The sequence below is a fragment of the Sebastes umbrosus genome, chromosome 13 (genome assembly GCF_015220745.1).
Source record: "Sebastes umbrosus isolate fSebUmb1 chromosome 13, fSebUmb1.pri, whole genome shotgun sequence".
Taxonomy (NCBI): domain Eukaryota; kingdom Metazoa; phylum Chordata; class Actinopteri; order Perciformes; family Sebastidae; genus Sebastes; species Sebastes umbrosus.
The window spans coordinates 24,194,060-24,205,932 of record NC_051281.1 but is presented as its reverse complement, the minus strand read 5'-3'; the positions used below and the strand labels follow the sequence as shown (position 1 = coordinate 24,205,932).

At 40.3% G+C, this 11,873-nt stretch overlaps 2 protein-coding genes across 4 annotated transcripts; one reads left to right on the top strand and one right to left on the bottom strand.

Annotated features, from left to right (window-relative positions):
- Positions 1 to 623: 623 nt before the first annotated feature.
- On the top strand, positions 624 to 2,193 carry LOC119500657 (protein FAM98B-like). 2 transcript variants are annotated; one of them, XM_037790499.1, is made up of 5 exons: positions 624 to 723; positions 844 to 1,001; positions 1,083 to 1,155; positions 1,265 to 1,374; positions 1,633 to 2,193. In XM_037790499.1, the coding sequence occupies exons 2-5, from the start codon at positions 885 to 887 to the stop codon at positions 1,678 to 1,680; spliced, it is 348 nt and encodes a 115-aa protein (XP_037646427.1). In that variant the 5' UTR covers positions 624 to 723; positions 844 to 884; the 3' UTR covers positions 1,681 to 2,193. The 2 variants fall into 2 exon arrangements, with proteins under 2 accessions (XP_037646427.1, XP_037646428.1); XM_037790500.1 differs by having other exon boundaries at positions 658 to 744.
- A 134-nt stretch (positions 2,194 to 2,327) lies between these two features.
- On the bottom strand, positions 2,328 to 11,586 carry LOC119500654 (high affinity cGMP-specific 3',5'-cyclic phosphodiesterase 9A). Of its 2 annotated transcripts, none has more exons than XM_037790496.1 (14): positions 11,445 to 11,586; positions 9,935 to 10,096; positions 9,792 to 9,843; positions 9,557 to 9,659; positions 8,690 to 8,832; positions 8,076 to 8,135; positions 6,800 to 6,977; positions 5,924 to 6,046; positions 5,470 to 5,562; positions 5,232 to 5,299; positions 5,029 to 5,131; positions 4,090 to 4,194; positions 3,669 to 3,815; positions 2,328 to 3,016 (listed from the first exon to the last, which is right to left on the bottom strand). In XM_037790496.1, the coding sequence occupies exons 1-14, from the start codon at positions 11,530 to 11,532 to the stop codon at positions 2,825 to 2,827; spliced, it is 1,617 nt and encodes a 538-aa protein (XP_037646424.1). In that variant the 5' UTR covers positions 11,533 to 11,586; the 3' UTR covers positions 2,328 to 2,824. The 2 variants fall into 2 exon arrangements, with proteins under 2 accessions (XP_037646424.1, XP_037646425.1); XM_037790497.1 differs by having other exon boundaries at positions 9,947 to 10,096.
- Positions 11,587 to 11,873: the final 287 nt, after the last annotated feature.

The following is an 11,873-nucleotide window of genomic DNA, read 5'->3' as shown; positions in this document are numbered from 1 at the left end:
AAAAGCATATATTTCCACACCATGACACTGCCCCCACCAAAAGCTGTTACTCAATCGGTGCAACAATCAGCATAGCGTTCTCCACGTCGTCTCCATACTTTGACCCTGCCATCCAACTTTCGCAGACAGAACATGGACTCATCACTGAACATGACATTCCCCCACATGTTCAGGTTCCATTGTCTGTGTTGTCGACACCAGTGCAGACGGGCCTGACGGTGAAGGGCAGTCATTGCAGGCTTCCTGGTAACCTTGTGAGAATACACTGTTTACCATTGGCAGAGCATTTTGGCACATTTTTCTTGGGCGCTACCCACATAATCAGCTGTGCTGCTCATCCCACAAATGCATGATCCTTACAAGTTGGACATCATTGTGAAGGTAAATAAACAGGCTTTCCAACGATGTAAAATACAATGACCATTAGCATTGTAACAACAGAGAAATAATCCACCAAACACAAGTTTCCGAACTTTCTTTTCCCAGTTTTATATTATATTATATTGTACTATACTGTACAGGACGGTTGTTCTATTTTGTTTATGATATTCTTCTGTACTTATTGCTTTATGCATTTTAATATAAAGCACTTGTTGAAATGTGGCGTATAAAAAATTGCCTCATGGTGGGAGAGTTGAGAGTTTTACTGTCAAACATGTTGTCTCCTCTCACTGCGCTGACATCAGAGGTGCTGGGGCCGTATCATCCTCAACAAAGTCACTGGTGAGAAATAACAGGAGTCTGGTGGGTTCTGTTGTAGAGTAACATGATTGTAGTGTCCATGGATTTGTACATTTCCTGTCCAACTTTTTAAATGACGGGAGTTATTGTTCAATCCTATAGAGTTCCTCGTGTCAGAATTGCAAGCGAGTTTTGTCAGGAATATGAAGATGATGCTGACAAAGACAGAAGGACGGGATGAGATGCAGGCAGAATGGATATTACTGCTGCATGTCCTGGACATGGACACCTCCTCTCAATTTACAGATGTGCTGAGTGAGGTAAGTCTGATATAAGAGAGACTGAGATGTGTATAAGTCATGACTGAGAAGAACTCTATGGATTTTTTAATTTGAATGCAGGTGGAATCAAAGCTTACCGTGTGGAGACATGACAAACCCGCTTCTGAACACCAGCCTCAGCTCAGAGCAGTGGGTATGTTGCTGGGGCTGTTACCAGTTCATTACACATCATCATGTAACTCATACATGAGCTTTAACATAACATTTCAACCTTTTTTTCTTATCTGTTTCTCATGTGGAAGTTAAAAAGATCAATCAAGTTCTGTCAGAGGACTATCAGTGTCGGCGACAAATGATGATCAAACGCTTTCCGGTTACACTTGAGTCATTTGCATGGGGAGAAAAACAAAAGGTAGGCATGTAAATCACTGCATCTGTTACAACTTACTCACTTTAAGAACAGTCATACCATAGGCTGTATACAAAGATGGACGACATGACAGCTCCCCAAAAGTGAAGCCAAAACATCTCCATCGCCCCCTGGTGGCTGGCTGCAATATAGGTCATAAATCCCGTCCCCTCCATGTTAGTGGATAGAACATGGGCCAAACTAAAAAGTCAAAGTACACGTCAAATAAATTTCTCCCAAATATGGTTTCTGTCATTTTAGGTAGTTCTTGGCACCACAGTGTCTCACCAGCGCTGTCCAGGGTGCTGATTCTGGGTCTGCCAGGGATGTGACACCCATCCTGTCAGTTAAGTTGGACGAGAGTTATAGAATTTGTAGAATTTAAGTGAGGGTGATACTGACTTTAACACATTCACTCGTACATTTATCTTTATGGTTTGAATACAAGGAATAGGTTTAGTGTGTATAGGCTACTGCTTACAACAGTAACAGTGGATGACGCTGGAAAGGTCGCCTGAGAAACAGCAGTCCATACCACATAGAGACATAAAGTGTAACACAACTTTCTACATACTGTTTGTACTGTACCTCATCCAAAACAAATAGTAGTATGAGAAGACCACAAAGAGGTTTGGAGTACTTTGCCAGGTGTTTATGTTTCTGTCAGTGTGTCTGTGGACAGATTATGTGACCACGATAAAGTCACAACCGTGCAATATGTAGTTACGAAACTTTACAGGTGTGTAGTTGAGATCAAAATGAAGGTTGAGATCAAAGATGGGTGTGGTCTGAGCAAGGGCGCTGGAAGTAGGGGGGTAGGAAGTGAGGTAGGGGCCATTACCCCCTCCACTTTACGCCCCTGGCCCAATTTGGTGTAGTGGCTGGTGTGATTCCATCACAAGATGGTCTCTAGTGTGTTTTATTACCTGATACTGATGCAATGTAACCAATCCAACAGTATAAACAGTTTATTTATTCCGAAACAAACAGTGGAGATTTTAAAAGAAATGCATTTTTGTCAAGACTTCCTCGTCAACAGTGAAATAATGCCATACTTTGGATGTGTGACCTAAAATGCCGAACTGTTCATATCTATAATCCATGAATCATTTGTCACACATTTTCTTTTGCAATATAATTTTTTTTTTTTCTGTCATAAAATATAAGTCAGGCAAATTTGTTGTACCCTACTTTGGAAATACTTTTTAAAACTGTCTTACTGTTGAGAATTTGTATTGAACTCCTAAAAGTAAAAGTTAGGTTCCACCTCTTCACATGACATTTACTACTGCATACACCAAAACTACAACAAACACTGATTAGAACAGAATACCTGTGCTTAGCCCAGTAAATAAACAAAAGTAAATTCAAATTAATCTATAATGATACAATCTTTAGATAAAATGCCCAAGATAGCTGCTGTCCAGTTCTCAAATGTGCCGTCCACCACAGGTCACTGTGTGTCTGTTTTCGAGGCTTCAGGCCCAGCGTCTGTGGTGCTGTCAGCTGTTCTCTGTGGGCCTGCGGTCGTCTCCTTCTTGGCTGCATTCTCGCTCTGAGCCCGGGTCTGTTTCTCCCGCTCCAGTGCTTTCTCCATCTCTGTGTAGTAATCAAGAGCCTTCCGTACCGGGTCGATAATGTGTTGCTGCAGAATGAATGAAGAATTGATCAAATTCCACCCCAAGTGAGCAAACTTTCCTTCAACCGTGTCCACTCTTCATATAGTAAGTCATTCCCATACGGTGAATCTTTTAAAGGTCCCATATTGTGCTCATTTTCAGGTTCATTCTTGTATTTTGTGTTTCTACTAGAACATGTTTATATGCTTTAATGTAAAAAAAAAATCTTTATTTTCCTCATACTGTCTGCCTGAATATACCTGTATTTACCCTCTGTCTGAAATGCTCCGTTTTAGCGCAATTCAATGGAATTGCAATGGAACTGCAATGGAATTGCAATGGAATTGCATTGCTAGGTAACAGCTTGGGTCCATGTTTACTTCCTGTCAGCTGATGTTATTTACATACACTGCAGCAGGATATAAACTGGGACACATTTCGAATGTTTATGTTTAAAACTGTGTAATCATCTACAGTAAATATTGTATATTTGTGACATCACAAATGGACAGATATCCTAACAGCTTGTTTCAAACGCACAATTTCTGAATACGGGCTGTGTGTATTTCTCCGTATTTGATAGTTTAACAGTATTTATATAGCACTTAAACCAGTTTTATAATATAAAAGACATGAAAATCTCCCTTTTTACAATATGGGACCTTTAAAATCAATTACCTCCAGGCAGGGGAAGAGGTTGGCCAGCTCAATGAAGAGAGGCAAAAGGACAAATCTGATGAAGCCTGTTTGAGATGAAGGCTTGGTTACTTTGTCCCGATCCATGAAGGGGGTGACTGGAAGACCCTCTAACTTCTCCACATCACTCTGAGGGCAGATAGACGACACAGCTGGAATTAATGGGGAGACACTTAGCAGGGCTGGCTTGTGTTACTTTTGATTTTGTCATTTATTTCAATTGCCCCTGAATCTGAAAGCTTCAGGTTATGCCTTTACAAGATTTTGAATTAGAACAACACATACATTTAATTGACCAAGAAGGTCAGATCATGTGAGGCAAAATGTAAAAAAAATCCTCTATAGTTGTGAAACTAATATCCAGGTGTTGTCACAGTCTTTACATACAGTAGGACTCAGTTACCTGGTTGAAAAATTCCTGCAGAAGGCAGTCCAACCAGGGCTCAGCCACCTCCATGGGCCGTGCCTCGTTGGAGATGTCGCTCACTTTGATCAGAATCATCATCAGCTGCACACAACAGGACAAAAATCAGATAGTAGACAGCTACCCATAAAGTATGAGAGAAACATAGAGGTATAGAGTTTAACCACTGTCAGCTTTGGCCAGTGTTTGAATTATGATGGGGCCTCAAAGAGACTGAGCTCCACTGAAAGCAAAAACAGTTTGGGGGTTTCACAAAAAAGTTTTAAAGCTAGGGTTGGTAATGTAATGTTAGTGTACTGTTTAGTTGTAAAATGAGAAAGTTTGTGACCCGGCAGCCATGTTGAGATCTGTTGAGGAAATACCAAGCACCGCCCACCAGCCGGAGCAAACGTTCTCATTTTACAGCTAAACAGTACACTACAAGATGTTTCTGAAAACATTTGATGAGAGAAATAGGCATTACAGTAACAGAATATTGATTCATATTTGATCAGCGCTGACTAGTTTGACCATTTGATCGGAGTTTGTGAGCAATTGACAGCTGCCTCCGTTGAATGAACAGCCAATAGGAACGCTCTCTCTCTGAAATGGCCCGTGATTGGCCAAAGTCTCCCGTCACAGGCTAGATTTTCTAAAGCCTGAAAACAGAGCCATGAGGAGGTGCAGAAGTGTAGTTTTCTCTCAGAACACTTGAACTACAATATGCTGAAAGGTTATTATGGAATTTTTGCCCAATGATGCCAAAAACATTTCGCCTACTGCAGGTTTAATGCATGCTTTTCCATCTAGCAATCTAAATTATTTCAATGCTTTTGCTTATTCTGCCTAATCAGACCAAATAAATTTGGTGACATCATGTTAGTCCAGCATACAGAAACATGCAGATTACAAGTAGTAATCGTCAGTGTGCCTTCTTACCACCTCTCTGTGGTCCTTGTTGGTGAAGTCAAATGCTGGCAGGATGGACTTGAACTTGTTGAGAATCTCATTGTGTCTCGTCATGTCAGTGGCCAGAATGCATCTGCAATTACGACATAATAAAAAGCATATGCTGTTATGCTATCATGACTGAACCACATGAGAAAATGTACATGCTAAGAGAATCAGAAAGATGATCTCACTTGATGATCCCTTCCCTTATCCGTTTGTATTGATCCATGGACAAATTTCTGAAGATGTTGCTCTCTGTCTAGAAAACAGAAAACCCTCTGTTCATTGCCGCTGCGTAGTTGACAGGCTCCATGTTATGGTGATAGCCCCTGGCCTTGTACAGGTTTATTCAAATCCTTAAACTAAAATGTATGTTTCATGGCAGCTTGGACAGAAAGATTTGAACAAACAGCGGGTTGTCATCCTTACCTTCTCCAGTATCTCAAAAGCTACAGCACAGTGGTGGTTCTCCAGCGGAGAGATGTCATTGTAGCGGAGAGCAAGTTCAGTCCGAGCATTAATCTGAAAGAAATACAGTTGATGCTGAATCAGTTCTGTATGCTTTGGTGCTATAGCCTCAAGGGACAAAAGCAGGAAACTGGATAAAAATGTCTATGTTATATTTACACAACTTGAGAATTCAGGGTTTTTAAATTAAAATGAGATGAATAAAATTATATAAGGTGTTGGAAAATAGGACTGACAGCAAAAAGGTCAAATACAACAGGACGTAAACACTGTGAGGGTATATAATGTGCTGGTGTCAGATGCTGTATGTAAGGTAAACAAGTACCAGTATATATTAGCTGATATAATTGACCAATTGTTGTGGCTCAGCAAGGAAACACTGTCTGTGGAAGATCAAAGAGGGGATTTCATATACCTGATAGGCATTGTTGTATCCTGTGTGGTCGAGGTCGTGGCAGACCGCAGAGGTCAACATGATCAGCAGGTCGACGCTGTCCATCTTACTCTTTAGGTCAGTCAGCCAGATCAAACCATACATCTGCTCAAGAGATTAATAATAAGTACACAATGGGGACTAGAGACGTTGTCATGTGTGGAAAAAGAAGGCTGCAATCTACTCTTAAAGATTGAAGCAGCAGGCAGGAACGCTCTCTCTGAAATTACCTGTGATTGGCCAAAGTCTCCCGTCACAGGCTAGATGTTTTAAAGCCTGAAAACAGAGGTTTTCAGGCTTTAAAACATCTAGCCTGAGCCATGAGGAGGTGCAGAACTCTAGTTTTCTCTCAGAACACTTGATTTACAATATAGTGAGAGGTTGTTATGGACTTTTTGCCCAATGATGCCAAAAACTTGTTGCTTACTGCAGCTTTAAACCTCTACATGTTGAACAAAAACAATGAGCTTAACGCGGCTAAAAGGCCTAAAGAATGGTAGAGTTAGGTACTAATTCTCTGTGATTTTGTTCATATAAGCCAACACTTTTATATTACACAGAGGCTTCTAATTTAATGATATCAAACATATTGATTAATGCAGGTTTATAGAATGAATCCTCTATGCATCAGCTATAATTTAATCCACCAGGTGTCCTCCTTCATGGATTGTGTTGAGATAACCTGCAGAGCAGTCCACTGATTTGAGTCACCTCTCCCTCCCTGAGGGCCAGACGTCCTTCACCAATTAGTCATCAAGGTGATGGCATAATTGCACAATTTCATGATTACACACACAATTGGGCTTTCTATTTTTTGCCCCTGATAAAAAGGTCACTCTGACAAACACGCACACTCACCATCTGGGTAACACAAAAGCAGTGCTTGAAGTTGTGGAAAGGGATGTTGTTGTATCTGCGATAGACCTCAAACAGGAACTGTTGCAGCACTTCAGGCTCAATGTTGAAGACCGCTATGAAATCTAAATCTGTGTACATGACCTGCAGGAGCACCATGATCTCTGCGTCCTCCCACTGCCTGCACACACAAACACACATACACACACACACAATACAATATAGGAGGGCACCTCCAGTTCAACTTTCTTTTGGACTTATATCTACAAATATGCAAATAATAATGCTGATGATAAAAAACAACAAAACATCAGCAACAAAAATACTGTTTGAAAACACTTGCAATGAAGCATAAATCTTTGTGTGTGTGTATATACTGTATATATGTGTGTTTATATAATATATATATATGTTATCTCCAAAAAATTCACTATTTACTTCTAACGTTTGCTTAAAACAGTGCCCAGCTGTTTCAGAAAATTGCTGAGCCTTTTTAAAAAAAATTAATTATATATTTTTGGATTATTATTTTTTAAAGATGTATGTGTTGAGCAGGAATGGAATGGCTTGGGGCTGAGTGCGACAGACAGGGTAGGGAAGTCATAAGTGTTGAAATACAGACTAACACATTATTGTTTTTTTCATGGGATTTGTTGACAACAACAAAAATGTAGAGCCTAATAATACCTCTATGCCCACATAGCAGGGAGCAAAGAAAAGCATATGTTATCAGGGTTTCAAAGGATTCCTAATTTATTATGATTATGTGACGCTCCAAGCTTCAGTTCTCATTCTGTAGCCTGTGCATAAACGCATATCTATCCTCCGCCACCATTGTGGGTTTGCTTTAAAAGCTTTCGGACAAATGAAATGATGACCGAGCCTTACTGAATTCAGCATGCACTTCCTCCCCATGAAGCCCACTTCAAACATGGTTTGTTGATTAAGCCTTTTAACAAAGACCTTTTGATTTGTGAGCCCTCTGCAGGCCTATTCATATTGAGATGAGTGTGTCGATCAGAAGAAATGGGTGACGTCTCCCATCCTCTTCAGAAGTGCATCAGAGGTGCTTGTCGGGCACGACTGTCATTAGCCGACCGTCTGCCTCACCTCACTGTCTGTTCACTGAGGAAACAGGTGCACTGTTTGTTTGTTTGTTTGTTTGTTTGTTTGTGATCATACAGGCACACGGACATCCAGCACATCATGGTGATGAACATTGATGCTGCAGGTGACATTAAAGCTTTTCCAGATTCATACTGGCCGAGTCGAAACGTACCAGTTATCAAAGGTTGGGGTCTTTAAGTACTGCCTCACTTCCACTGATACCTCCAGGGAGCTGCAAAGGTGACAACATAAGCATTAAAGGGGACGTATCATGTTCATTTCCAGGTTCATACTTGTATTTTGGGTTTCTACTAGAACATGTTTACATACTTTAATGTTCAAAAGACATATAATTTTTCTCCTACTGTACTACTGTACTTCTACCTCTTTTTTAAATTGAATTGAATTGAATTTTATTTTATTTTATTTTATTTTATTTTATATTTTAGCTAAAAAACTAAAATGAATTTACGTTCATTTTTATTTAAGTTTTATTAACATTTTAACGAGGCAATATCGTTTCAGTTTAGTTTTAGTATTTCTTAAATAATATAATTTTTATTTAGTTTCAGTTTTTATACAATATTTTTCACCGCTTATTTTCTTTTTCGTTTAATAATTTACAGTTTACTATAATAACCCTTGTGGGTTGGTAGGCACTCCCGATACCCAAATGTATGCACACAAGCACTGAAAAAAGGAGTTTTTTTTCATGATATATCCCCTTCAGTGATTACTAGATATTAAAACATATAATATATGGAGGAGTTTTGCATGTGAACGTGCCTCATTTGAAGAAACTTTTCCCGTACATGCTCGCACTCCTTCCTGGTTTTATGCAGGGTTCTCTTGTGGTAGAACGGGGAGGGCTTGTGTGTTCCCTCTGACAGGTCTTTAAACAATCCCAGCCAGCTCAGATGCTCCACACTCTGAAAATAAATCCAGTCAGCAGAGGCTGGAGGTCGGAGCAGAACATTGTTCATCACATCAAATCCCCAGATTGACCCTTCAACAAATAGGCAATTACACATGATCTGAAAATAGCTGGCTGCTAATGCTGGAAATGAGGTTGAGGTCGTTGAATTTTCATATTAAAGCTTCGGTGGGTAGAAGAGGGTCAGAGCTGATCTGGAGCCTGCTGTCTCTGAGCAGCTGTCAATCACTCGCAAACTCCGATCAAACGGTCAAACTAGGCAGCGCTGATCAAATATGAATCAATATTCTGTTACTATAATGCTTATTGCTCACCTCAAATGTTTTCAGAAACATTTTGTAGTCTACTGTTTAGCTGTAAAATTAGAAAGTTTGTGACCCGGCAGCCATGTTGAGATCAGTTGAGGAAATACCAAGCACCGCCCACCAGCCAGAGCACAGCCAATAGGAACGCTCAGTAGGAACGCTCTCTCTCTGAAATGACCTGTGATTGGCCAAAGTCTCCCGTCACACGCTAGATGTTTTAAAGCCTGAAAACAGAGCCTTGAGGAGGTGCAGACGTCTAGTTTTCTCTCAGAACACTTGAATTACAATATGCCGAAAGGTTATTATGGAATTTTTCTCCAATGATGCCAAAAACGTTCTGCCTTCTGAAGCTTTAATAACTTCCATGTCGTTTTCCCCGAGTAGCTTTAAAGCCATAGAGTACTTTGTCTGTACCTCTAGTTTCTGCCGGAAGGAATCCACCTGTTTCTTCATCTCATACACAACTGCAGGAGTCTCACTGGCCTCGATCAGGATTTTCTTCTCCAGGCCCTGCAGTCTGAGATCACACACACCACACAGTCATCTAGATCTTTGCTCTGTGCTGTTCAGCGTATCAAAGTTTTGCCCCTGTTCAAAGTATAATGCACCCAAATGCCAGATCTCTGACCTTATTTCCCACTCTGCCTACCTTTTCTCCATAGAGCAGAGGTCAAATCCTAGTGCACCAGCAAGCTCCGCACCTGAAATGACAAGAAAAGAGAGAGACTGTCTGTCAACAACTTTTAAATAAGCCCAAGCACTGCGATTCCCATGGTGCAAAGTTAAAGATACCTAACGGCTCACTGTTGCAGTCGGCGGCCACCACCTCTAGCTTGTAGCAAGAGTTTGGGGCGTTGGGCTCCAGACTCGGGGAGATGTTGATGATGTTGCCTTTGGGGTTGTACAGCTTCAGGATGTCATGGGGTCCTGCCTCGGCCGCAGAGCGGAACAGATCTGAAAAGAACGGTGAGCCCTTCATTTCACACCATGCTCTGAGAAATGATTAGCTGCTATAGGGAAGACCAATGGGTGTGGTTGGAAAGCCCTGTAAGTAGGTCGTCCACCAATCGGAAGGTCGGCATTTGATTCCCTACTCCTCCAGTCCACTTGTCGAAGTATCCTTGAGCAAGATACTGAGCCCTAAAATGCTCCTGAAGGCTGTGCCATCGGTGTATGAATGAGTGTTTAGATCCTGATGGGCAGGTTGGCACCTTGCATGGCAGCCTCTGCCAATCCGTGTGTGAATATGTGTGATGGGTGAATGCTGACATGTAGTGTAAAGTGTTTTGAGTGGTTGAGTGACTAGAAAGGCGCTGTATAAGTGCAAGTCCAATTACCATTTATATTAATTGTTAATGAATAATGCACTAAAGCCTTATAGATCAATTATACCATTATTATTATTAACAAAAACACATTTGAGTTGCCAGGTTGTGCAAAATCCCTTTGACTAATGAGACCGTGTGAGCATTTATTATACATTATACATGTATTTGCATTATTAGATATAAAGGACAAACATATAGACCAAAGTGAATTTTCATAACAACCCAAAAGAATGTTCTTGATAATGACTTATTACTGATCTATAAGCATTTGTAAATGATTGATTGACATTAATAAAGCATTTAGTTACAGCTTTTGAGCCCTTTATAAAGTGTGCCTGAGAAAATGGTACCACTTTTATATAGATTGCCACAGATGCACTCAAATTACAAACAACGCCATGCTCATTAACATTATATTTGAGATCTTCAATAAAGTGTTTTTTTTTTTGCCTTCCTCGCCATTTCAAACATGAAGAACATGTGAAGCCAGTGCTAGACAAAGCCCCCGACCTGTGAGACCAGTGAGGAGCTGTCAGTGGCAGCTGTATTGCTGTCTGTAGCTCAGACAACCTCCACAACACTTATACAGTTTTCCCATCTGCTGGTGTAATGACTAACTGTGCATTTGATCCAATAAGACTTACTTGATACCAAGATTGTTTTCTTGTTTGGTTTACAAAAAAAACAACTGTTTGAATAGTTGTCTGTCATTGAATCTGTTAATAATCTATACAACTAAATAATATATCAGATATTCACATTATATTTACCTTCTTCCAATAGAATGATGGTAAACATGGGAGAAGTTTGTCAAATGTACATTATGATAAAAATGGATCATGTCACAGATGTCACAGATAGGAATTTTCATACACTATAATTGCACATGTGGATACATGCATATGCATATGCACTCAGACATACCTTAAACGCTTTACTGATATAAATAAGTGAACTTTAAATAGTGCTCCTACCTTTGACATCCTGTGCAGGGCAATCCACGGAGAACTCAGCCTGCTCTGGTTTCCCATTCACGGTGAAATAGATGATTTTTGTTGCCATGTCATGAGTTCAGAGCCACTGATGTTGCTGTGTGCACTGCACTGCTGATCTCTATCTGATGTGTGTCTCGCCTCATTATTTTACGGGTAAACACCCCACCCCCTTGTTTTTACTTTCTCCTCCTCGTCTTCTGATCCTCCTTCCTTTTCCTTTTTTTGTCCTGTAACATTATTCCAGTCGACACATAAGAAGTAGGCTAATTAATTGTGTGAATGCTGTGCAGCAGCATTGTTATTCAAATTAACCTCTGGATTTTTTTTTCTTCTTAGTGTATGTGTGTGTTTATTTTTTAATTTGTTATTTGTCTGATCTTTTTGATGGAAATCCATTTCCAGTATTTG

Coding starts and splice junctions, on each gene's coding strand:
- LOC119500657 (XM_037790499.1), top strand. CDS start 885: ATGAAGATGATGCTGACAAAGACAGAAGGACGGGATGAGATGCAGGCA. Junction 1,002..1,082: donor TTACAGATGTGCTGAGTGAG/GTAAGTCTGATA, acceptor ATTTGAATGCAG/GTGGAATCAAAGCTTACCGT. Junction 1,156..1,264: donor GCCTCAGCTCAGAGCAGTGG/GTATGTTGCTGG, acceptor CTCATGTGGAAG/TTAAAAAGATCAATCAAGTT.
- LOC119500654 (XM_037790496.1), bottom strand. CDS start 11,532: ATGGCAACAAAAATCATCTATTTCACCGTGAATGGGAAACCAGAGCAG. Junction 5,132..5,231: donor ATAAGGGAAGGGATCATCAA/GTGAGATCATCT, acceptor TCGTAATTGCAG/ATGCATTCTGGCCACTGACA. Junction 3,017..3,668: donor ACCTCTTCCCCTGCCTGGAG/GTAATTGATTTT, acceptor TTCATTCTGCAG/CAACACATTATCGACCCGGT.